The sequence below is a fragment of the Schistocerca nitens genome, chromosome 9, assembly GCF_023898315.1.
Source record: "Schistocerca nitens isolate TAMUIC-IGC-003100 chromosome 9, iqSchNite1.1, whole genome shotgun sequence".
NCBI lineage: Eukaryota > Metazoa > Arthropoda > Insecta > Orthoptera > Acrididae > Schistocerca > Schistocerca nitens.
The window spans coordinates 350720310-350745929 of record NC_064622.1 but is presented as its reverse complement, the minus strand read 5'-3'; the positions used below and the strand labels follow the sequence as shown (position 1 = coordinate 350745929).

The window sequence follows — 25620 nt, the reverse complement described above, 5'->3', positions numbered from 1 at the left end:
GATCGTAAAGCAGCCGCCTCAGCTGCTGTAATGCTACACTTGGGTGGATGGGCTCCAGTCAACACACGAGAAGCTTCCCTCCTAACCTCTTCCGCAGCCTAGGAAGGTAGTTTATACACAGCCTGTTCAATAGAACTAATAAAATCAATGACTGGCAAACTCTTAGGCGTCGGTGCGAAATTCAAACCTTTCCCCAGCACAGACAAAGCTGTGTTGTCAAACGATTTCTCCGTGAGATTGATCACAGAACGCCGAGAATTAAAATTAGAATTAGACACTGAGCAAAGGAAACGTTCAAACTTCACCGATGACGAGCATTTAAAGATTGAAATTCCCAGTCAGACTGCGACCAAGAGGCACCGTCCACCCAACTTCAAGAAAATTCAGAAACATTAGACGCCATCATTAAATGAAGATGAAATAATTCCTTAGAAACCAGACGGCGAGTATAGTGGATCCTTTCATGAACAAGAGCTAAACCAGCACGTTGCTTGATGCGATTGGTGGCAGGAGAATTAATATGATGCACAACCTTAGCAAACGTTGGAACCACACTATGATTTTGACACTTCAATAAAAACGATAACGCACATTCCAACCTTACTCTACTGCTGCAAAGTTTATCCAACCTCCACAGGCAATGATACATTTCCTCCCCGTAGAGGTAAACAATGTGAGACCTTAACTTTTCCCAGCAAATTGAATGTTCAAATAACTAATGGGTTTGCTGCCAGGTGACATCGTCGACCACCACCAATATTTTGACAGGAGCACACCCTGCCATTCTCAAGGCACAACTGCAAGAAGGAAGCAATGTGCAAGGGAATTTAATACCTCAGTTCACAGAGGAAAAACAAGGAAGATACCACACACAGAACAAGTAACCGCAGAGTCAACACACAACCAAAGGTAACCAACATCAGAAATATCGATAGTGACTATTAATCAACAGGTGAGGTAGCATTAATTCTGTCCCTTTGTTTTTTGATGAGAGACAGAGCCGGATTACAAGCAGCATTTAAACAAAATCCACCATCTCTGTTTATAAGGATGCTTGATAGTTTGATTTCAACAGCTTCATTAATAACACTATCCCAATAGCTGGACATGCAAGCCAGAATCTCAGTGTTGTTGTATTCCATACGATGACCGGTGTCAAGGCAATGTTTTGCAATAGCGGATTTGCTTGGCTGTTGTAGGCGTGTGTAACGCTTATGTTCAATACACCGGTCTTGCACAGTCCTGATTACATCTCTATAAAGGACCTTACAGAAGTAAAAAAAAACAAGGGACAGAAGTTAAGTAGAGATTACCACTAGAATCACCTATCCCATTAAAATATAAAAAAACAAAGATGATGTGACTTACCGAACGAAAGCGCTGGCAGGTCGATAGACACACAAACAAACACAAACATACACACAAAATTCAAGCTTTCGCAACAAACTGTTGCCTCATCAGGAAAGAGGGAAGGAGAGGGAAAGACGGAAGGATGTGGGTTTTAAGGGAGAGGATAAGGAGTCATTCCAATCCCGGGAGCGGAAAGACTTACCTTAGGGGGAAAAAAGGACGGGTATACACTTGCGCGCGCACACACACACACACACACACACACACACACATATCCATCCACACGTATATTGATGTCTGCTTGTGTCTGTATATAGGATATGTGTGTGTGTGTGTGTGTGTGTGTGTGTGTGTGTGTGTGTGTGCGCGCGCGAGTGTATACCCGTCTTTTTTCCCCCTAAGGTAAGTCTTTCCGCTCCCGGGATTGGAATGACTCCTTACCCTCTCCCTTAAAAGCCAAATCCTTTCGTCTTTCCCTCTCCTTCCCTCTTTCCTGACGAGGCAACAGTTTGTTGCGAAAGCTTGAATTTTGTGTGTATGTTTGTGTTTATTTGTGTGTCTATCGACGTGCCAGCACTTTCGTTTGGTAAGTCACATCATCTTTGTTTTTAGATATATTTTTCCTACGTGGAATGTTTCCCTATCTATATATATATATATATATATATATATATATATATATATATATATATACCAAACAAAAGCGCTGGCAGGTCGATAGACACACAAACAAACACAAACATACACACAAAATTCTAGCTTTCGCAACAAACGGTTGCTTCGTCAGGAAAGAGGGAAGGAGAGGGAAAGATGAAAGGAAGTGGGTTGCCTCATCAGGAAAGAGGGAAACCCACTTCCTTTCATCTTTCCCTCTCCTTCCCTCTTTCCTGACGAAGCAACCGTTTGTTGCGAAAGCTAGAATTTTGTGTGTATGTTTGTGTGTCTATCGACCTGCCAGCGCTTTTGTTTGGTAAGTCTCATCACTTTCTTTCTTTTTAGATATATTTTTTCCACGTGGAATGTTTCCCTCTGTTATATATATATATATATATATATATATATATATATATATATATATATATATATATATATATATATATATATATATAGAGAGAGAGAGAGAGAGAGAGAGAGAGAGAGAGCCCAAACACAAACACACACACAAAATTCAAGCTTTCGCAACAAACTGTTGCCTCATCAGGAAAGAGGGAAGGAGAGGGAAAGACGAAAGGATGTGGGTTTTAAGGGAGAGGGTAAGGAGTCATTCCAATCCCGGGAGCGGAAAGACTTACCTTAGGGGGAAAAAAGGGACGGGTATACACTCGCACACACACACATATCCATCCACACATATACAGACACAAGCAGACATATTTAAAAACAAAAACTTTGTTTTTAAATATGTCTGCTTGTGTCTGTATATGTGTGGATGGATATGTGTGTGTGTGCGAGTGTATACCCGTCCCTTTTTTCCCCCTAAGGTAAGTCTTTCCACTCCCGGGATTGGAATGACTCCTTACCCTCTCCCTTATATATATATATATATATATATATATATATATATATATATATATATATATATATATATATATATATTTTCCACGTGGAATGTTTCCCTCTATTATAACTATACATAGTTCTCTGATGACTAAAGTGTTCATCTCCAGGCACCACTGTCTCTGTGGTCTCCATTCACCTTTTGCACTTCAATCACAGCACAGTAGATGAGAGCTGGCACACTACCAATTTCCTGCATTTGTGGATGTGAATCCTGTGATGTCACACAACTGATACAAGTTAGAATCTCAAGTGACATCACCCTGTTAGCAGCACCACATAATCAAGAGATGGTGGTGTAAGTTTCAGAGGTATTTTAATGCTTGCATTTGGGTTCTTTCCACTCTCGGTCAAACAACGTTTCAGTTCAGGTGACAAGGATTATTTTTGTTTGAATCGTTGCTTTAGAGTGGAACAGGGCTTTATTTATATGAGGAGCACAAAGTCTTACCTGCTTTATTACTCTGTGTACTTTTGTTTTATAAGACTACTTCATACAGAAGATGGGAAGGGGGGGAAAAAACCTGTAATTGCACTTACAGCCTTGATCAGTCCTGGATGGCAACATAACTGTCTCAAACGGAGAAGCAACACCAATATCTGAAATGTTTTCACATCCTGTATATTATTCATGTGATTGTACATTGTAGCCAGCTCCTTGCTTACTCCAGTGTTTTCAACATTCAGAGCAGACTTTTTACCTAGAAATAAATAAATCAATTAGTTGTGTTGTTTATCTTACCAAATTTATATTGCATATTCTCTCAACCTTTCAAACACATTTCTGAATAGTAACATACAACTGACATTCTTGACTTCTCTATAACAAGTACTTCTTTGTATCTGAGATTCTCCTTTCTTTTCTCTCTTCACACCTGCAACAACTTTTGCTGTTTGCTTAAATAGCATTGTTTAATAATAGGTCATTTGTTAATATTCGTATAATCTTTATTTTACGTATGTTCAACCAACTGCTTAATTTAAACTGGTACATATTTCAGACAATACTGGCAGGATTTGTTGCACGTCTCCTGTGGATTGTAACAACGTACCTACTTAGTCGGGATACTATCAAGATGTTTTTAACAACAAAGGCTGCATGCACATACTACTCAAATCATATATGCCACATAGGGGTCATAGTTATAAGGTGAGACACATTAGGGCATATACAGAGGCATACAGGCAGAGAGACTATGAAAAATTGTTAATACTGATATGCACTATCTTACACCATGAACTGTACAGTGGCTTGTGGAGTACAGATGCATAGGTAGGTGGGTTCTTCTCAGTTCTTACATGTGAACTCTTAGTTTCAGAGATGTGATTTCAAGGTGGTCAAAATGTTGTTAACCTATGATGCATATGAACAAAATTATATTACAAAACCAATAGTCAATGGCCTCTCAGACAATGACATGCAGTTCCTTCTGTTAAATGTTAATACTGAACAGGATATAAAATCTGTTAAATCTGAGCTCAAGAGGGTAATCAGTAAGCCAAAAATTGATTATTTTAGGACACTCCTCAGAGACATTCACTGGACTGATGTTTACAGTGATCATGGCATGAATGAAAAATATAACATTTTTGCTAATAAAGTGCTTACCTTATTTGAACACTGCTTTCCCCCAAAACTTACCAAGGTTAGAGCAAAGTCTACAAAGAAGCCATGGATTACTCGAGGAATAGGGGTATCTTGTAAAACAAAAAGAAAACTGTATCTGTCAATCCGAAACATTTCCAATGTTGATGCTACAGCACATTATAAGAAATACTGCAAAATATTAAAGACTGTAATACGGATGTCAAAGCAAATATATTACAAGGAAAAGATAGTCATATCAGATAACAAAATAAAGACAATATGGGATATAGTGAAGGAGGAGACCGGTAGAACCAGACATGAAGAGGAACAAATAGCATTAAGAGTAAATGATACATTGATGACAGATGTGTATAGTGTTGCAGAACTTTTTAACAAACATTTTATAATTGTTACTGAAAAGATGGGGTTGTCAGGTTCGGTAGATGCTGCTATGGATTACCTTAGACCAGACATTTCCAGTAACTTCCATAATATGAATTTGACCCTCACTACCTCAACAGAAATAATGTCCATCATAAAATCTTTAAAATCAAAAACATCTAGTGGGTATGATGAAATATCAACAAAGTTAATTAAAGAATGTGATTCTGAGCTAAGTAACATATTAAGCTATCTGTGTAACCAGTTGTTTATCAGTGGAATATTTCCTGAATGGCTGAAATATGCTGAAGTTAAGCCACTGTTTAAGAAGGGAGATAAAGAAATAGCATCAAATTTCCGTCCAATTTCACTGTTGCCAGCATTCTCAAAAATTTTCGAAAAAGTAATGTACAGTCGTCTTTATAACCTTCTTATCTCAAATAACATACTGTCAAAGTCACAGTTTAGATTTCTAAAAGGTTCTGATATTGAGAAGGCTATCTACACTTACAGTGAAAATGTGCTTAATTCATTAGACAAAAAATTGCAGGCAACTGGTATATTTTGTGATCTGTCAAAGGCATTTGACTGTGTAAATCACAATATCCTTTTAAGTAAACTAGAATATTATAGTGTAACAGGAAATGCTGTAAAATGGTTCAAATCTTATATCTCTGGCAGGAAACAAAGGGTGTTAGTAGGAAAGAGACATGTATCAAGCTATCAGGCATCATCCAACTGGGAACTAATTACATGTGGGGTCCCACAAGGTTCCATTTTGGGGCCCTTACTTTTTCTTGTGTATATCAATGACCTTCCATCAGTAACATTACCAGATGCCAAGTTTGTTTTGTTTGCCGTTGATACAAACATTGCAATAAATAGCAAATCAAGTGTAGTCTTAGAAAGATCAGCCAATAAAATTGTTTGTGGACATTAATCACTGGTTCCTAGCCAATTCTTTGTTACGAAACTTTGAAAAAACACACTACATGCAGTTCAGAACTTGTAAGGGGTGCCCCAAGAGTATATGTCTAACATACGATGACAAGAAGATAGAAGAAGTGGACAGTGTTAAATTCTTGGGATTACAGCTTGATAATAAATTCAACTGGGAGGAGAACACCACAGAACTGCTGAAGCGTCTTAACAAATCTCTGTTTGCAGTGCGAATTTTGTCAGACATAGGGGATATAAAAATGAAACAGCTGGCATACTATGCTTACTTTCATTCCATAATGTCATATGGGATTATTTTTTGGGGTAATTCATCAAGCCAAGCTAAAGTTTTCCGGGCACAAAAACGTGCAGTAAGAGTTATATGTGGTGTGAACTCAAGAACATCCTGCAGAAGCCTGTTTAGGGAACTAGGGATACTAACTACTGCTTCCCAATATATTTATTCCTTAATGGAATTTGTCATTAAAAATATATCACTTTTTCAAACCAACAGCTCAATTCATGGAATCAATACTAGAAATAAGAATAATCTTCACAAGGATTCAAAGTCACTTAGTCTTGTACAAAAAGGTGTGCATTATTCAGGAACACACATTTTCAATAACTTGCCAGCAGCCATAAAAAGCTTAACAACCAATGAAATTCAGTTTAAGAGAAGCCTAAAGGATTTATTGGTGGCCAACTCCTTCTACTCCATTGATGAATTTCTTAGTAAAACCAACTGATTTGTATATAAGTACAACATAACTTCTGCACCATTTCAGTGCAGTAATGTGTTCATTGTAAATAAGTATTACAGTAGTTGTATTACATGTTTATTACCTTATAAATAAATAAAAAACTTTTTTATTTTAAATTCAGTGCATTGGTATTTGTTAAATGACTCTTAGTGTTCATTAAAAAATGACGATCATTCCACTTGGGACCTGTGGAATGGTACATTAGCTTATTTGTTTTAGTTGTAAATATTTGTCATGTATTGTTGTTTTTCTGACATGTTCCACATCCTGGAGGACCTCCTCACTACGGATCAATTGTAATAAAAGTAAATCTAATCTAATCTAATCTAAGGTTGAAAACACTGCATCTGCATAATCATTATGAATTCAGCTGTTGTAAATAATTACACAAATAACAGAACAGGAGACACTTAAACATTTATTGTTTGTATAAATATAATAAACATGTAGTTACATTTATGTAAGCATTACTCTCACATTAAATATGGCAAAACAGTGTGAAAAGTGTATTTTTCTTCTCACATCTAAGATTTCAATTTTAGGCTGAATTTTACACATGAGAACTATACAAAACACTACCATAAATTTCTATTGCATTCCATCTACTGTTTTTCTTTCATTGTAGCTGGTGTTAAGGCTTTATAAAATTGATCAGCTGAGTGCTGCAGATTAGCTGAACAGGGACTGTTTCGTGAAAATTTTAGATTATGGCTTTACTGAGTTGACAGCAGTGATGTCGAGAATGGAATGCTCAATGAGGCTCTTCCACGGAATTTTATATTATGCCAGAACAATCGGATAATCAAAGAGCAGGAGGCAAAGATTTGTGGTCTTCAGGCAGAATTAGCAAATGCAAAATTTGAATGATGACAGTTTGAATTTGTAAAAAGACAAAGGGAACTGCGAAAAAGTGGCAATCAAAACAAGGACAGAGAAAACATTTTCTAGGAAATCTGAAATTCAGCTAAGCACTAGATTTTGCTGGCTAGCAGGATTAGAGAAGGAAGAACCTAAGAACCTAATACACATTGAAGGAATCTAAAGCACAGCAAAATGATGTCAGCAAACTTACATTGTTGGAGGAGGGGGAAGGGGAAGAAAAGAAGAAGAAAAGAAGAAGAAAAAGAAGAAAATGATGATGATTCTTCTGCAAGGTTGAAGTCATGGGAGAGGTTTAGGTCAATGGCTAAAAGAAACATTAGGTAGAGAGTAATTAATGGGATTAAAATGTTGGAGGCTAGTAGGTGTTATAATGATATTGTATGTATGTATTAAACTGGGAACCTAGAAACAATGGAGAGGCTTCGACCCGCCATAGCCCTCAGTGGTTCACAACCCCTCAACAGGCCACAGCACTCCACCCACCCCACACTGAACCCCGGGTTATTGTGTGGTTTGGCCCCCAGTGGACAGTGTAGATGATGTATTTTACAAGCAACGTGCTGCCATTGAATTTCTCACTGCAGTTAAAGAAACAGTGTCAAATATACACAAACACTTGTGCAAAGTCTATGGAGCATCTGCTGTCAACAGAAGTACAGTTAGTCACTGGGTAAGGAGGGTGAGGTCATCAGAAGGTGGTTCAGCGGAGCTCCACGATGTGCAGCGGGCAGGGAGACCATTCACTTCTGTCACATCTGACATGTTGCAGCGAGCTGATGTTGTCATTCGTGATGACTGACACATTACAACTCAGCAGTTGGCGCTGCATCTGTCAATTAGCCAAGGAAGTGTGAATGCAACTATCTGCACTTTTGGATATTCAAAACTGTGTGCAAGATGGAGCCTGCTGTGTCTAACGGTGGATCACAAATCCCACAGAAAAAAACACTTTTGTTGATTTGGTATAACGTTTTGAAGCTTGCAATTATGGTCAAAAAAGAAAAAGGTGCGGAACAAAGTTGCTGTTGCCTTTACTTCACCGAACACAGAGTCAAATCATGACTGGAAAAGTTTGAAAATGTGTTTTAACAATAATAACAAAAGGGCCTAAAAAGCATTCACAGACGACAAGTTGTACTATTTTAATGTGGATTTTATGATTACTACGTTTCATCTTCATGTAATTACATGTGCTGCGTAAGCTGCAGCAAAAATGTTATTACAACTTTTCAAGGCTGAAATGCATATAAGTGGAGGCAGTAATTTCATCAGGTCTATTGCTACAAAAGTGCACAGAAGCTAACTGCTGCCTTGAAGCTACAATTTATTCCTGTTTACAACCCTTACAATGACAATGTAGCTTTCCATCCTAAACTTACATGTCGTGGTTTTAATATAGACTTTTTTAAATAAATTTGCTGCACAAAAATTAATTTATAATATTATTTATTACATTCTTGTTCATTTCTTTTTCTGATGCAGATTTAAACAATAGTGAAGGTTGCAGTTAAATCACATCAGTAAACAAGGAAACTACTAACTCCAGATGAAAATATTGTTCTTCTGTTGTTTACAACAATGAAAATAAAGACAAACAAACAAAGTTTTTATATTGAGCTGGCAACAATGATAATGTAGATGTACAGCACACAATGCACAACTGTGATATAGAACTTACAGTTTCAGAATTGCACCAAAAAAAATTTTTTTTTAATGTAAGATAGCAATTCTACAAAATAAGATTAGAGTGCCTTGAGCTTAAACATACAGTAAAAGAACAGTGCCTCCTCGTCCAACACGAAATGAGAATTGTAACACTGAAATTAGATACAAAAATTAAGGAACTGGAACTAGAAGAAATGGAATGAAAATCAGGGTTTCATACTGACACCTTAAAAATCTATTCCAATTTTGTACCTATTTTTGTGTAAGTAGACAGTTAGTAAATGCCACCCTCAATGCATTGTGACTCCTGTTATCGCCGTTTTGCGTTGGTACTGGAATTTTTTCATAGATTACTTTCCTAATGAGCACAGTCTCATCCATTTCAGGTTCCTCATTGATGCACTGACACCTATTTTGTATTGTTTAAGCCAAATGCTGCCGTTATAGTAACTGTCATGTGATTTAGTTTTGTTGAGTCCTAAATTTAACAACTTTGCATTCTGCACATTAATAAACATTACTGGAGGTGGAAGAAGTGGCAAATCGGGCAGGTGGGAAGGGAACAGAACCAAACTGCGATCAGATCTGGAATTCCGGACTGCATTCCAGGCTGCAACCATTGAGCAACCACCTGATAACTACTGACTGACTTACATATTCTTCCTACTAGTTTTGCATCAATATGCATGTAGCTGTCATGGCAGTTTAAGTCTTGTATTGTAGTTAAAAATTCAATAGAAATTGTGTAGTTAATGCTATTCAAGCCTAGAGAACATTTTTGCAAGAGGTATTCAATTATTACTTGCTACTTTAAAAATTATTGTGCTTAAATTTTCAGTGCAAATATATCGAATATCCCTTTCTTACTCTGCTGCTAAGTGACTATAAAAAGCCTTAAATTGATCACATTAATTAAAGTCATCTCCAAAGAATTGTTACAAGGTCAGTTATGCGCACTCGTTAAATATATACTCCATAATTTCCTTACTCTAACCTTACAGACAAAACAATCAGGCTTCTGCAGTGTGCAAGTGGCTTATTCACGTGTTTACTTAAAATTTTTGTGTTAATAACAACTTCTTTATTATTTATTTTTTAAATATGTATTTGTATAAAACAAAAGTGGCATTTTGTAATGCCACTACGTTATGAATTGACAATTGCAGCTAAACTTGACTTGATCCACAAAATTTTACCAGTCAAAGACGATCCTAGTGCTTAGTGATATAATCTTTGATTAACATTTATACAACACAGATTTTTCAGTTCAGCTTGCACTGAGGTCGTTTTCTGTGTTAATCTATGGTCAAACTACTTGATACAATTGGCCCATAATGAAATAAAAATTAATCTCGCATCACTATCCAAAGTGATGAAGATGACTCTAAAAAGTAAAAGTTCATAAGGGGGTGGATAGTATCTCCAGTAAGGCACAATGTTGTGGTCCCACAATACGTAATGTTCTTAGTCACTTATCTAATGCATCAGTAATTCAGAATGCTTTCCAATATAGATTGGATATATAACTGAATATATATAGCAAGTGAAAGAGAGGAAGAGAGGCTTTTCCCTGTCACTCAGCCAAGATCAAGCCAACAGCCCCTAATGTGTGTCCATGCAGAGCAGACAGCGTTGTAAATAATGTAAAGTGAAATTAAATGTTTATATAATGTTACAACACCTGGCAAGACTATGAGACTGAGCATGATCCAATATTTAGTTTCCTCAAAAATCAAATTTTTTATGAAATTTCAGAAGTGCGTAACATTGAAGACAGAAAGTTGTACTTTGGGATTTACTTTGTCTTCTATGTAAAAACACACAGTACGCATTTTCCTGGAGTACTTCTTGTTGGTTGGTTGGTTTGGGGAAGGAGACCAGACAGCGTGGTCATCGGTCTCATCGGATTAGGGGAGGACGGGGTAGGAAGTCGGCCGTGCCCTTTCAGAGGAACCATCCCGGCATTTGCCTGGAGCGATTTAGGGAAATCACGGAAAACCTAAATCAGGATGGCCGGACGCGGGATTGAACCGTCGTCCTCCCGAATGCGAGTCCAGTGTCTAACCACTGCACCACCTCGCTCGGTGGAGTACTTCTTAACATAACAATTGAATTATTAGGTAAAAACTGATTTTCAGACCGAAAAGTGTAAAAACAAGTTAGTTAATCTACCTCTTCTAATTAAGAGGCAATGCTAAGGTGACAGCACTTTAATTAATGAATGTAATCATGGAGCTGTACCAACTCTCCAGAAACAGAAAGAAGAGAGACAGTTCAGAAGTCACAGTCTCCACTCAGCTCCTTTTGAAAAATTCCAGAAGTCAGAGTTTAAGAGTTATCGATTTGAGAATTTTATAGACCATAAAGACAGCAGATTTGCTCAAAGAAAAATCAGGAACACTGGTAGTCTTCAGCTAACGACACTGTAAATGTGAGCAGTTCTGCCGACACTGGAAGCAATCTATCTGCAGGTGTTCCATTTGGCATTTGCACCGAGAGTATATAAAGACCAATATCTTCACTCAGGATGTTATTCGATGATCAGTTGTAATGATGTGTATTGCTCAGTTAAAGAATATATAGTACCATTGTTTTGAGGAGTGATTGAGGACATTTTTGAAAGAATAACTTCATAAACAGAAAGAAACTCATTTATAATTTCCCCGGTTGGATATCCATACAACTGCATAAAACCAAAATATCTCTTGTGACATTGTCTCCAATGTGCCTACACATTCCGTCCAAGACCATGTCCTCTAAGCATCAGATGTTGCTTAAGATGACTGACGTAATTGTAATTTCAATTGAATTAGACATTGTGCTTATAATGTACAACTGTGTGTAAACGAACTTGCATTTTAGATATTTTGCTTTTTGTGCAACACACTATGTTATAGAAAACTGGTTGACAAGGGGTATAGTTTATTCACCACTTTAAAGATGAGCAGTTAATCGTATTTCATTTGCAGACAGGATGATAATGAACTTCGAGTGGAAGTCAGCTCTGAACTGTGTCGAACACTGAATATGATACGAAACCTTTAATTAATTGCACAATTATTTCTAATGCATGTGAACTATTACCGGAATATACTCCTTTAATGACAGCATACTTTTATTTTTCATTGTAGTTCCTGACTCCTGGGAATTATATTTAGAGAGTTAGAACATTTTATTCAAGTTTTGGTGAGACGAGTTGTGGACTTGTGAACTGGATCTTATAGGAGGCAGGTTCTCCATCATTCTCTGGCTCTTCGCACAAATAATTTCGAGCTCTTGTAAAAGGCAATGACATTTAAAAATCACTAAACATGGAAATTTTCAACAAAAATAACTAACTACAAACCTTATTAATTTTAACTATCGCCTCACATATGGTGCATCAGCCCGGAAAGTAAACAGTCAAAGTCATCGGTATAGAAAGCAAAGACTTGGTAGGCACAAATAGATTACCAAAACAGAACACATAGAGGCAAGATCCAATGAAAGGGACAGTTTTGTGTTAAGTTCACAAGAGTGAAGTCTGAACAGTGACTGATATCTACATCAACTTTGAACGTGATGGGAACAAGGAAAAATGTTACTACATTGAGGCCACCCACAGAACCGAATGCAGAGAAGATGAGTCGGCATGGAGCTGCATGGGTCAGGCTGCTGTGCACGCTCTGGTAGTTTGTGTAACAATACAGTGCAGCATGTTGCATCTGTTGACACGGCTTCCACTAGATGTCGGCAACTTTTGTGTTTCGTGCCAGACAAACAAACACACCCATTAGAGTTCCGAAATGATTTTGAAGATGTGTTGGTAAGTGGCTCACCTGGATGTGGAAAAATCTCTCATTACAAATCATTTGTTGAGACATACTTTGTGTTAGCCAGCTGATGTTATGATATGATGTAAAACACTTTCAGAGTTCGAATTTGATTTCACGAGATAATATTGGTCCCATAATAAACAAACAATGCATTAACAGAATTTTGAAGTGGTAAAAAGTATATTCCTGGTCATAAGACTATCAAAGAATTCTCTGGGTTTCCCACTTGTCACATTAGACAGAAAGGAATCATTTCTGCACATAAAGATAATGAAGACAGATTCGCTGAATACCTGAAATGGGTAGAGAGAGTGGCTGTTAGCGAAGAAGAAATGCACAATAATAATAGGCTCCCTGATAGAAACGTAAACAACCAAATTATCTTGGTGGTAATGTTAATGTTTGAAGCTTAGAAGTTCAAAATATTAAATTCTAATTATCATGAATGAGGTAGAGGAAGAGGAGGTCGGCAGCCACCACATTTTCAAAATAGTGAGGAAGACAGAAATGTACCATTAAGACAGAAAAGAGACCAGAATGTGTTCTGATCTGAATATATGATTAATGAAAGTAATAGGCCCCATGAGGGAAACTAATTCCCATCCACGAGGAAACTGGTGCTCACCAGGCGGAGTCAATAATACAATAATAAAGCCAATAATTGACAAATAGATGGAAACAGCAAACCAACATACACAGGCGATAACAGGGATGATGCTTCAATAGCAACTGAAGACCGTTTCATGAAGGAATGCGGCCCTATTTTCAGCCATTTTGCACATCCCCCGCAATTAACTGCTGGCAGCCAATAAGACTCTTTCTCTTTCTAAGTGGCTAGACATGAATTACAGCCAGATGGCAAGTACCTCTCTCCTACAAGCTATAATGTTGCCGTTACTTTGCAACAACCAAATTATTCATCCGCCGCTGGTGGTGTTTTTTAAGTATAGCTGTGAATGTGTATATGTAGATGCGTTAGCAAGGTCAGGTGTAGGCAATTAACATCAAGTGCTCCACAAGCAGGCAAGGGGAGGGGGGGGCGTTATTTACTGCATTTATAACTTTTTCTAATTTGAATTTGAAAGTGGGACTTCTACTGTTGGCATTTTAAGACACAAGAACAGACTGCAGAAGCTTGTGGTGTCAGCAAGATAATTGTAAACGGAAGTGTCAGAGCTGCAGAAACCTTGGGAAAAATTGGTTTCGTATCACTTGGAAAGTATCAAAACCACAGGAAACCTGCCACACAAATGGAGTGTTTTGACAATGGTGTTTTAAAGGGCTCCGTGTCAATGGTGAATATCTGACATCACATAAACTTGTTACAATTATGCGTGAGAAAATGCATAATGCACAGTGATTACATTTAACTAGAGTCAAACACACCAATATACACGCCTTATACACATTTTTAAAAATTCTAAGGAGTAGAAGCAGTTCTCAAGCAAATATGATGACTTTAGTTTGTGCTTGAAGTTAATTTTGTTGTGTATAACATTTTTTCTTACACAGTAGTACAGTCCAAATTAAAATAAATGACAATTATTACAAGCAGTTTCAATGACCTTGTCGTTAGACAACTGTCATTTTGAGAAAAATTGTACCTGATGTCTTCACAAAGCAATTTCAGCTGTTTTTGCCTTCCGACATCATGTAAACTAAAGCTGGGGAGCAGTGGACGGAAGGTTGTCTAAACGTGAAGTAAGATTTCCCTCATGACAACTGATCGAACTTGGTATTAAAAGTTATTATTCTCCTCATAGATTTGAACATAAAATAAAATGTACCAGTGGAAAATGAATCGGATTGTTGTGCGCAGCAACACAATTCCGCAATGTGGACTTTGTTTGCCCGCTCTCTGCTGCCATGCGTGTGCAAACCTCATCCCCTCCATCCTCCCCTATCACTCTGCTTCTACGCACAGAAGCACCTTCCTACGTGATACAGGCTATCCCAGTGCTGATAATTTGTTCAAGCACACTGATCATCACCTTCACTGTGTTTTGGAGACACTACAAAAAGTGGCATAAGCTTGAAAAACAAAACACTACAGATAACAGGGAAAAGCTAAATAACTTAATTATACCACGTGGTAATGGAGGTGAAGTAAATGCTTACATTTATGATGATAAAGGGAATCAGGGAGTAGCAAGAATAATAAGGGTTATAAACCTATTAGCTGTTCTAACTTTCCAAAAGAAGTAGAAGCAGACAATAATTTATGTAGCAGTGATGTGAAGGAACACAGCTGGTCAAAAAATTTAGTTGATGTGCAAGAAATGAAAGTAAAAAAAGTCGTCAAATGTTCTGATTTGAAATTGGTGGGCAAGGTAGGAAAGGCTGCTGAAAATGTGAGTACTGATAACCCGTGAATCTAAGTACAAATGAAATTGCAACTGAAAGAGACTATTTTAGCTAGAGGCACACTGAGAAAGATTTGCTTGACGAATTTCATGAGGCAACTGTACAAAGTAAAATAAGCCGCCCTATTACAGAATTCAATATTTCAGGCTTGATAGTGTGCTGTCTTCTTGATAGTAGCAATGAAGCAAGTGCATTGTCCAAAGCATTCTTTGATTCTGTTCCTAACAGGGATAAGTTAACTGTAATGAGATTATCTAGTTTATGAACAGTAGGTGTTATTGGAAAAGTAATATACTAGTAAAGCAGGAAGCTTTGATACAATACATATATAGGAAGTAATTATATATCATCCTCATTTAATTGTCTCAGGTTTAAGTGTGAATACGTTAATTGGCACTAATTTCTTATCAAACTACCAAGGAAAGATCGATTTTTATCAGAGTCAATCAGTGTTAACTTTGTCAAATTCTGATGTAATTGCAGTGCCATTATGGTGATGGAACATATGGGATACTTGGAGGACGATATCAACTTCAATGGAAATATGCAGGAGGCTAAAAAGGAAGAAAACTGTATTCCATAGGAGATAGAGGCTAAAATACAGCCAATCAAACAAATTTACAGTGAGCTTGGGGAAAAATAAAGTATTAACCAATCATTGCAATGGATTTTTGAATAAGCCAGGTAAAAGCTACGAGTGTCATTTAAATGTAAAACCTGGGCAAATATTTTTCAAAAAACCATACCAGATACTGCTAGACAAAAAGCAGTCAATGTATGCTAGATCTGCGCGGGGGGGGGGGGGGGGGGGGGGGTGACTGAACAAGTTGTTAGTAATCTAATAATTCCCTTGTTGCAGTATCAAAGCATGACAAAAGTGTCAGTTTGGTATTGGATGGCCATACTGGTTACATGTAATTGTAATGACAGAGAAAGCGACTGACCTCAAAATATGGGCAAGTTACTACGTTAACGACCTTGAACGACTAGAGATAGGATATTCATATTCATATGTACATTAGTATGTTCTGCAGAAATGATTAGCATTACAGTCACCTCAGTTCAGAATGTGTCCTGTTGCCTAGTGGGCACAGGGTCTGCCATGGGCCCTGATAACGTGTTCCATGCATGATGGTGTCAACACGTATAAGAATTGAATTGCACCATGTACTAAAGCCAGCCATGCTGCATTCACCTGGTTCCAAAGTTCATCTGTGGTCACAGCACTGCACGAGTCGTTTCACTATATCCTACATATTTTCAATGAGTCTTTTTGATGGTGACAAATCTGGTGATCTGGCAGGCCAAGGCAAAAGGCTGACAGCTGCGACACCAAGAAAGCACGTCTTCATGCTGCAACATGTGGTTGTGCATTGTCTTGCTGAAAAATGGCATCTGGGGAGTCATGCAAAAAGGATGTGGCTATGGGTTGCAGGACATCATTCACATAGGTCCACTGGTCACAATACCCTGGACAAGCACCAACTGGGATTTGTGGTTGTGCCCAACAGCACCCCACACCATAAAGCCTTGATTTAGCGCTGTATGCCTTGTGCAAATGCAGTCACTGGATGCCGCTCCTCATCTGTGGCGAAGAACAGTGTGGTCATAATTTTCAAACTGGATTCATTCGAAAACCCTATCTGATGGCATTCCTGTCCCCAGTGATATCATTCCATACACCATTCCCTCTAGCACTTTTCTGCACATTTATCAAAGGTAGGCAGAGAAGCAGATGACCCACATGTAACCCATGCCAAAATAAACGGCGATAAACTGTCAGCCCTGATAAAGTATGATATGGTGCAATGTTCAACTGTTGCACCACGGACGAGGACGACGCAGATCTGTCCTGCAATGCCATTCAGATGAGGTGTCAATCTTCTCTGAGGTGATGTAGGTGGTGCAACCTGACTTACCTTGTCATGTTCTATGGCCTTCCATGAACCATTCTGCACATGCCTGTTGCACTGCCAAACACTTTGTTCCATATGACCAGCAGTTTCCTGGATGGTTGCTTCACATTTCTTAAGCCAATAATGTGCCCTCTTTCAAATTCACTGATTGATGGTATCATTTGTGCATACATTTGCGAGGCATCTTGCATATTTTTTCATGTCCCACTGGTCCATTATCTTTGGTTTATAGTGCCAACGAGAGCAACAAGCACATTTTACAGGTACGTGGTGTTGCACCATGATATCAATGTTGACCTTGAACCCTCGAACACACAATATTTTATACATAATCTTTATGTACATAATATCACACATGATAACATTTTGCATTTCATAACCATATACTTTTCTTCTACATGATTATATACATTTTTTTTTCAACTACAACTCTTTGTAATCTCTTAAACAGGCTTCTGCTTACAGTCTTTCTACTGTTTCCTTACTCTACTCTGTTTAGACGTGAGCATTTGTTCATGATTTAGTAAGCTTGACTAGTATTTAGGAATCGTGAGACTTTTTCTTTATTTCCAATCATAAACTTCAGGTGTTCATGACACTTTATTATTCTATTTTCTGTTATCATTCTTTGTACTAGTTTGTAGCTTGTAGTCTGGAGGAACTCTGGGTGAAATGAAAGTGTCCTTTTGACACTCATTTATTTATATGAAACATAATAATGCTAGTTTTGTATAGAATTCATACTTTCCAGAATAATTCCTATAAAATATGTGACTTCTGTCACGATACTATCCCTTTCGCCTAGGATCAGTACCTATACCTTGCTTGTGGGTTGACATGAGAGGACTTCCTCCTTCCATTAAGGTACATATGTCCCTTTATAAAACATTCCCATTTTTAGGCCACAGGTCGTCCTCTCTCCACATAGGTACGCCTGCCCTTTATACTTAGTAAATGCTAGGTACGCCCCCTCATTCTGTCTGAGTAGGCCTCACAGTTCACTACCCTAGTATACGTTTCTATGTATACTCTAATTAAGTGTTTTTTGGTAAAGCTACAAATCTACTCTACACTTCGCATTCACTTCTTAATATATCATTTAATCCCTAGAGTCCTCCTCTACTTCTCAACTTCTATACTCTTTGTAGGTACTATGTATACCTATAATTCAAGTCCTATTATCCTACTATTCATTAACTTTGACAGTATTTATTATACTGACTTATCTCATAGTTCTTATATGTATAAAGGGTGGTCCATTGATCGTAACCGGGCCAAATATCTCACGAAATAAGCGTCAAATGAAAAAACTACAAAGAACGAAACTTGTCTAGCTTGAAGGGGGAAAACCAGATGGTGCTATGATTGGCCTGCTAGATGGTGCTGCCATAGGTCAAACGGTTATCAACAGAGTTTTTTAAAATAGGAAACCCCATTTTTTATTACATGTTTGTGTAGTACATAAAGAAATATGAATGTTTTAGTTGGACTACTTTTTTCGCTTTGTGATAGATGGCGCTGTAATAGTCACAAACATATGGCTCACAATTTTAGACGAACAGTTGGTAACAGGTAGGTTTTTTAAATTAAAATACAGAACGTAGGTACGTTTGAACATTTTATTTCGGTTGTTACCATGTGATAGGTGTACCTTCGTGACCTTATCATTTCTGAGAACGCATGCTGTTACAGTGTGATTACCTGTAAGTACCACATTAATGCAATAAATGCTCAAAATTGTGTCCGTCAACCTCAATGCATTTGGCAATACGTGTATCGACATTCCTCTCAACAGTGAGTAGTTCGCCTTCCGTAATGTTCGCACATGAACTGACAATGCGCCGATGCATGTTGTCAGGCATTGTCGGTGGATCACGATAGCAAATATTCTTCAACTTTCCCCACAGAAAGAAATCCGAGGACGTCAGATCCGGTGAACGTGCAGGCCATGGTATGGTGCTTCAATGACCAATCCACCTGTCATGAAATATGCTATTCAACCCGCTTCAACCGCATGCGAGCTATGTGCCGAACATCCATCATGTTTGAAGTACATCGCCATTCTATCATGCAGTGAAACATCTTGTAGTAACATCGGTAGAACATTATGTATAAATCAGCATACATTGCACCATTTTATTGCCATCGATAAAATGGGGACCAATTATCCTTCCTCCCATAACGCCACACCATACATTAACCCACCAAGGTCGCTGATGTTCCACTTGTCGCAGCCATCGTGGATTTTCCGTTGCCCAATAGTGCATATTATGCCGGTTTACATTACCGTTGTTGGTGAATGACGCTTCGTCGCTAAATAGAATGCGTGCAAAAAATCTGTCATTGTCCCGTAATTTCTCTTGTGCCCAGTGGCAGAACTGTACACGACGTTCAAAGTCATCGCCATACAATTCCTGGTGAATAGAAGTATGGTGTGGGTGCAATCGATGTTGATGTAGCATTCTCAATGCTGACGGTTTCGAGATTCCCGATTCTCATGCAATTTGTCTGCTACTGATGTGCGGATTAGCCACGACAGCAGTTAAAACACCTACTTGGGCATCATCATTTGTAACAGGTCATGGTTGATGTTTCACATGTGGCTAAACACTTCCTGTTTCCTTAAATAATGTAACTATCCGGCAAACGGTCCGGACACTTGGATTATGTTGTCCAGGATACCGAGCATCATACATAGCACACACCCATTGGGCATTTTGATCACAATAGCCATACATCAACACAATATCAACCTTTTCCACAATTGGTAATCAGTCCATTTTAACACAGGTAATGTATCACGAAGCAAATACTGCCCATACTGGTGGAATGTTACGTGATACCACGTACTTATACGTTTGTGACTATTACAGCACCATCAATCACAAAGCGAAAAAAGTGGTCCAATTAAAACATTCATATTTCTTTACATACTACACGAATGTGTAATAAAAAATGGGGGTTCCTATTTAAAAAAACGTAGTTGATATCCGTTCGACCTATGGCAACGCCATATAGTGGGCCAACCATAGCGCCATCTGCTTTCCCCATTCAAGGTAGACGAGTTTCATTCTTTGTAGTTTTTTCGTTTGATGCTTATTTCGCGAGATATTTGGCCCAGTTCCTATCAATGGACCACCCTGTATACGTATGTGATAGTCTTTATGTAAATAGGTGATGTAGAACTGTTATAATTTTAAAAAAACAATGTGTGCATATATCCCGATGTACACATATCTTTCCCCGTACAACACATGGCGGTTCTCACATCTTTGTAATCTGTTACCTCATTGTTTGTGTATCCATCTCTCTCTGTGTGTATGCAGATGTGTGTTCGTGTAGTCTGATTCTTCGGCCTTCTTATCTGAAGATAAGATGTAGGTTATTGGAAACCACAGAAACTAGGAAGAACTTCTGCAATAGAAGTAGATGAATATGAAAAGAGGGAAAAAATAGATAGGTCCTCAAATGAGAAGTAAGAAACGAAACAAATAGAAATGTTGCTAAGATCTAAGAAGAGAAAGAACATAGCCCCAAAGAGAGGAAATCCTTTCCACCCTCCTCCCCCAGCATCCCTACTTCGCAGGTACTTGAATGAGAAGCTGGAGGAGGTTTGGTGTTAAATCGTCTCCTACAGAATGGGCATTCCCACCTTCACCCTTCAGGTCCCCGAAAAAATCTTAGCAACCCTATGGAAACAGCAAATGGTGAAGAATCAGGCACACTTGTTTGTGAGGGTTGTTTGAAAGGTGTGGTATGTGTTTTGTGTTAGTCATGATTTGTGTGTTCTCGTAAACCATGCTGTTATCCACAATAGCCACCCATTTCCACAACTGACACAAACCCTCCCATCTAAATCACATCTCATCTCATAAAAGGTATGAAATATTTTAGGCAAAATAGAAAGTATGTCCACTAAAGTATAATAATTATTTAAATTACTCACAAAATATCATGTTTTCCATAAATATAATATTCCATTCAGTTTATTTTGTCTAGAGATCACCTTTCATCTGTGGTTCTCTTAAGCCAGTCCTTAGGTTATAGTCATATCCCATTTCCTAGGAATCAGATTATAGGATAGTTTAAGAATTCAGAAGTAGGTGACAGAGTAGTTTAAGATTTGAATGGATCGGTGCAGGAAAGCTATTTTGGAAGAAACAACGAAAACAACTCAGGATCCGATGATTGTCACTCCGCCCGTTAACTCAGAATGTTAATGTCCCTGGGTGATAGACGACTCGGCCCGGGTCCCATGGATCTGATATTAACTTCACTTGAGCAAGTGTAGACCAGTACTTCTCATTAAATTTTGTTTGAATGACTCCCCACTGAGAAAAGTTCTCAATATTTACAGTAACCCATTCTGAGGCTTCCCCTGAAAGGTACCCCACAGCAAATTCAATTTTCTTAGAATCTTCCCAGTTCTTTGGCAAAGCTTGATTGAATTTATTCAAAAAATGAGTTGGATGTACATCCCCGTCTGGCTTAAACTTGAAGAATTGTCTCGATAACCCTGAATTCGCTCCCCATTGTAAGACAGTAACTACTTCACTAGTTAACACAACATTATGTGAAGTTGTCCATTTTTCCACTTTGTCCTAGATAAGTTTGAATTCTTTCCACAAGTTATCTATAACTTTTCGTGTATCTGAAAGGTTCGAAAGAAACAGTAGGCGATATGTTCCCAGAGGTTACTCTCGCGGCAACTTTTCGATCTATCATTTCCTCCACTTGTTCCTTCTAACTACTTACATTTATAATGTATGAGTTTGCTAGTTTCTCTTTGAAGTTTCTTTCTACTTTATCTACTCGTGTATTAACGCCTGGAATTTGCGATTGGATTACTGGCATTAACTTATCTTGCTTGTCGATGCACTCTTTTATAGTATGCAACCCCTGCTTTCCAGCATCAAACTTAACATTACATACGTTTTCAAATGATACTAATCAATATCAATTTCTAATTTCTTTGTCAAACCCTGAATTTGATCATTCTGCTTCTGACTAAAGACAGTGAGCAGTTGATTTACATGGAGGTTTAAAGAGTTAGTTACTTCATTCTTTAATTCTAATTTCAAATCCTCTACTTTAGTATTTAAATCATCAAATTCAGTCTTTAAAGTCCCCATGCTTTTGCACAAACTACTAAATTCTTTGCTTTTCGATTTTACTTTGGCATTTAGCAAATTTAACTGAGAATTTACTGACCTAGTTCCTTCTTTAGAGTCTCATTCTGAGCATTAGAAGCTTCATTTAGTTCCTTTCTTAAAGCCACTGAATCTGCACTCTGTGCATCCAGTTTAGCATTTTGAGCTTTGATTAGGTTTACTAGCTCAGACCAGTCTGGCATTTCTCTACTGACTCTCATAGCCATAGCTGGTTCTCAAGGTTTTTTCACCTGGTGTAGAATTTGGGCTGTATCAATGAGGGGACATGTAATCAACACCAGTGAACAGCAACTGGTGCTGCGGTGTCGGTTGTTGGTTTCCACGTGGGCTTCGGTGAGCAAATGTGGAAGTAGGTCAGCACCGGTGAACAGCAACTGGTGCCGGTGGCGTCGGAGGTTGGTTTCTGCGTCTGCGTACCCACAATGTGCGAGAGCTGTACACTCCCCACACCAGATCATCTTAGTCTAATTCTTCTTGGCGTATCTCTTCTTAGTCTAATACGTCGAGATGATCTCTCCGTTCTTTCAACATTATTACTTTCTTATGTCTCCCCTCTTTTTTTTGTGCTAATTTTCAGAACTTGAATTTCTAGGCAGAAACCAATTCCATGGACTGGTTCTTTTGTTTTGTTATGCTCGGTTGCTATGGCAACACATATCATCATCTTATCTTGTTTTTGTCTCAAAATTCCTGACTACTTCTGTCCTTTCTCACAGGTCGCCACGTTCTAACACTTTAGATGACAGAGTGTGTGAAGTATATGTGCAAACTTCCCACATCTCTTATACGAATTGACTTACTTGGTGTACACAGCCGATCTTCTTCCCTGGATAGCCGGCTTTTGGAATCCCTGTAAACTACTTCTCCGAAGAATGGTGCTAGGAACCTTAAGGACTCTCTCTCTCTCTACTTGCGAAATAATTAGGCACTCGAAGAATACTTTTCAACAACTATTGGTATTTTGAGCTTCATAAGGAACAAAATTCATGCTTCGCATATAAACATTTGACTTCTTGTACGTCACTCGTATCATCTCACATTAGAAACAGATTTAAGTACATTTTAGAAAAGAGTTGGCTTAACAACCATAACTCTATTACAAACAAATCATAAAAAAACGTCTAGCCTCCAGCAAGTCCAATATAAGAGTTTTTTTTTTTTTTTTTCAGAATTCCGAATCTCAAATGCTCGTGTTATTTATAACAATGGTCACAGATACGATTAACACACAATAACCTAGAAGTTCCATAGTTCTTCCTCACTCTTTCCCTATGACTTCCATGGATCGACCGACAAGTTCTTGTCGGTGCCGTTCGACAGCCGTGTCTACAGTCTTCTCACGACAAACTTCAAACCTTCACACACAAACATGCAACGCGCAGTAAGTAGGATTCTATCATCCCACTCTCACATTTAAAATATCGTGTGTTCGAGACGGTAGAAGGCTGAGTGGTTCTAGAATTTACGCCGATATTCTAGAAACACTACAACCCATAGACCAACATGGTTCAAATGCTAATCACGTTTGCAGGACATACTAATGTACAAGTCCTGTGACTATGAATGTCCTATCTTTAGTCATTCCAGGTGTTCTGTTTTTTCTGAACAGAGTGTAATACATGGATACTGGAATTTCGGTAAACAATCTCTTACATATACAATCATTTCATACAAGAGAGTCTGCTATCCATATAGAATAGCCACACTTGGATTAAATATTTTTGTGTGTGCATTTTAAGAGTGATGGCATATGTACTGGGGAAAATTGCTAGAGTATGTGACAGTTTACATAGGCAATATACTGCTGGCAAATACTGAATGGGAAGAACACATTAGTCTACTAGAAGCTACAGAAAAGGGAAGCAGGGAGTTAAAGTTAGGAAAGACTGAATGCACAAGAGATAAATTTCTTGGGCCATGAAATGAAATTATCAGGGAAGGTATATAACCAGATCCTTCAAAGTTGGAATTTTTTGAGACATTCAAGATGCCTATGTGTGTGTGTGTGTGTGTGTGTGTGTGTGTGTGTGCGTAGTCATTTAACACACCTTGCCTATACCAATTATTGAAAAAGGATGCGCTTCGGGGTTTGAAATAAAGAATGCCAAGCCGCTTCAGACGAACTGAAAAATTGTTTAATAAATTGTCTGATATTGCTTCATCACTATTTTGGAATGCCATTTTGTATGTCAGTTGATGCAAATGGGTATGAACTAGCAGTGGAGGTCTTACAGATGGAAACAGAACTAGATAAAGAAGAACACAAAATGATCACATTTGCAGTGCTTCCCTGCAACATGTAGACAATAATTTTGGTATTCCTGGATTAGGGGCTTAACCTATAGCATTTGGTAAGCAGAAGTTTGAACACTACTTGTTAGGTCACAAAATGATAATACTTAGTGACCACAAGGCTCTTACATTCTTAAAGTCTTGCAAGTAGAAAACTAACAAGGTGGGCCATGTGCCTTCAGCAGTTTGACCTTGAAATTAGACATATACAAGGCAAAGGCAATCTGGCAGGTGGTGGATTCTCGAGAACTGCTGGAATATGGAAAAAATCAGAAATTCCTTTGACAGAGAAGGAACACGTGTTTGCTATGCATGAGGTCAAGGATGAAAGTCCATAAAGAAAATCTTTAAGAACATAAGGACAGAATACATTACGTTGCAGGCAGGCAAAATAAAATGTCACTTACATGAAAACTTTCAGCAACAGCCTTCATTAGAAAAAGAAAGAAAAACACACACCATTCATTCACACAAGCAAGCACACCTCACGCACAAATGATCACTAACCCCAGCAGCTCAGACAAAAATGCAACTTTCAAGTGGAATAGAACCAGCAATCTGTAGGAGGCGAGAAGGACAAGGGATAGCAGCGTACGGGGGGCTATCCCTTCCCCTGCTCTGCCCCCTCCATTCCACATGACAGCTGCATTCTGGAACAAGCTGCTTATTTGTGTGTCTATCGACGTGCCAGCGCTTTCGTTTGGTAAGTCACAACATCTTTGTTTTTGGATATATTTTTCCCACGTGGAATGTTTCCCTCTCTCTCTCTCTCTCTCTCTCTCTCTCTCTCTCTATATATATATATATATATATATATAACAGAGGGAAACATTCCACGTGGAAAAAATATATCTAAAAAGAAAGATGTGAGACTTACCAAACAAAAGCGCTGGCAGGTCGACAGACACAAAAACAAACACAAATATACACACAAAATTC

General features: G+C 38.2%; 1 protein-coding gene across 3 annotated transcripts in view; it reads right to left on the bottom strand.

Moving 5' to 3' along the window:
• LOC126203628 (transcription termination factor 2) overlaps window positions 1-25620 on the bottom strand; it is a 307259-nt gene that overhangs the window by 52075 nt on the left and 229564 nt on the right. For all 3 annotated transcript variants that reach the window (XM_049938002.1, XM_049938001.1, XM_049938003.1), the window contains one exon: window positions 3448-3608. In XM_049938002.1, the coding sequence (XP_049793959.1) occupies window positions 3448-3608 (161 nt within the window). The remainder of the gene's footprint in view (window positions 1-3447; window positions 3609-25620) is intronic.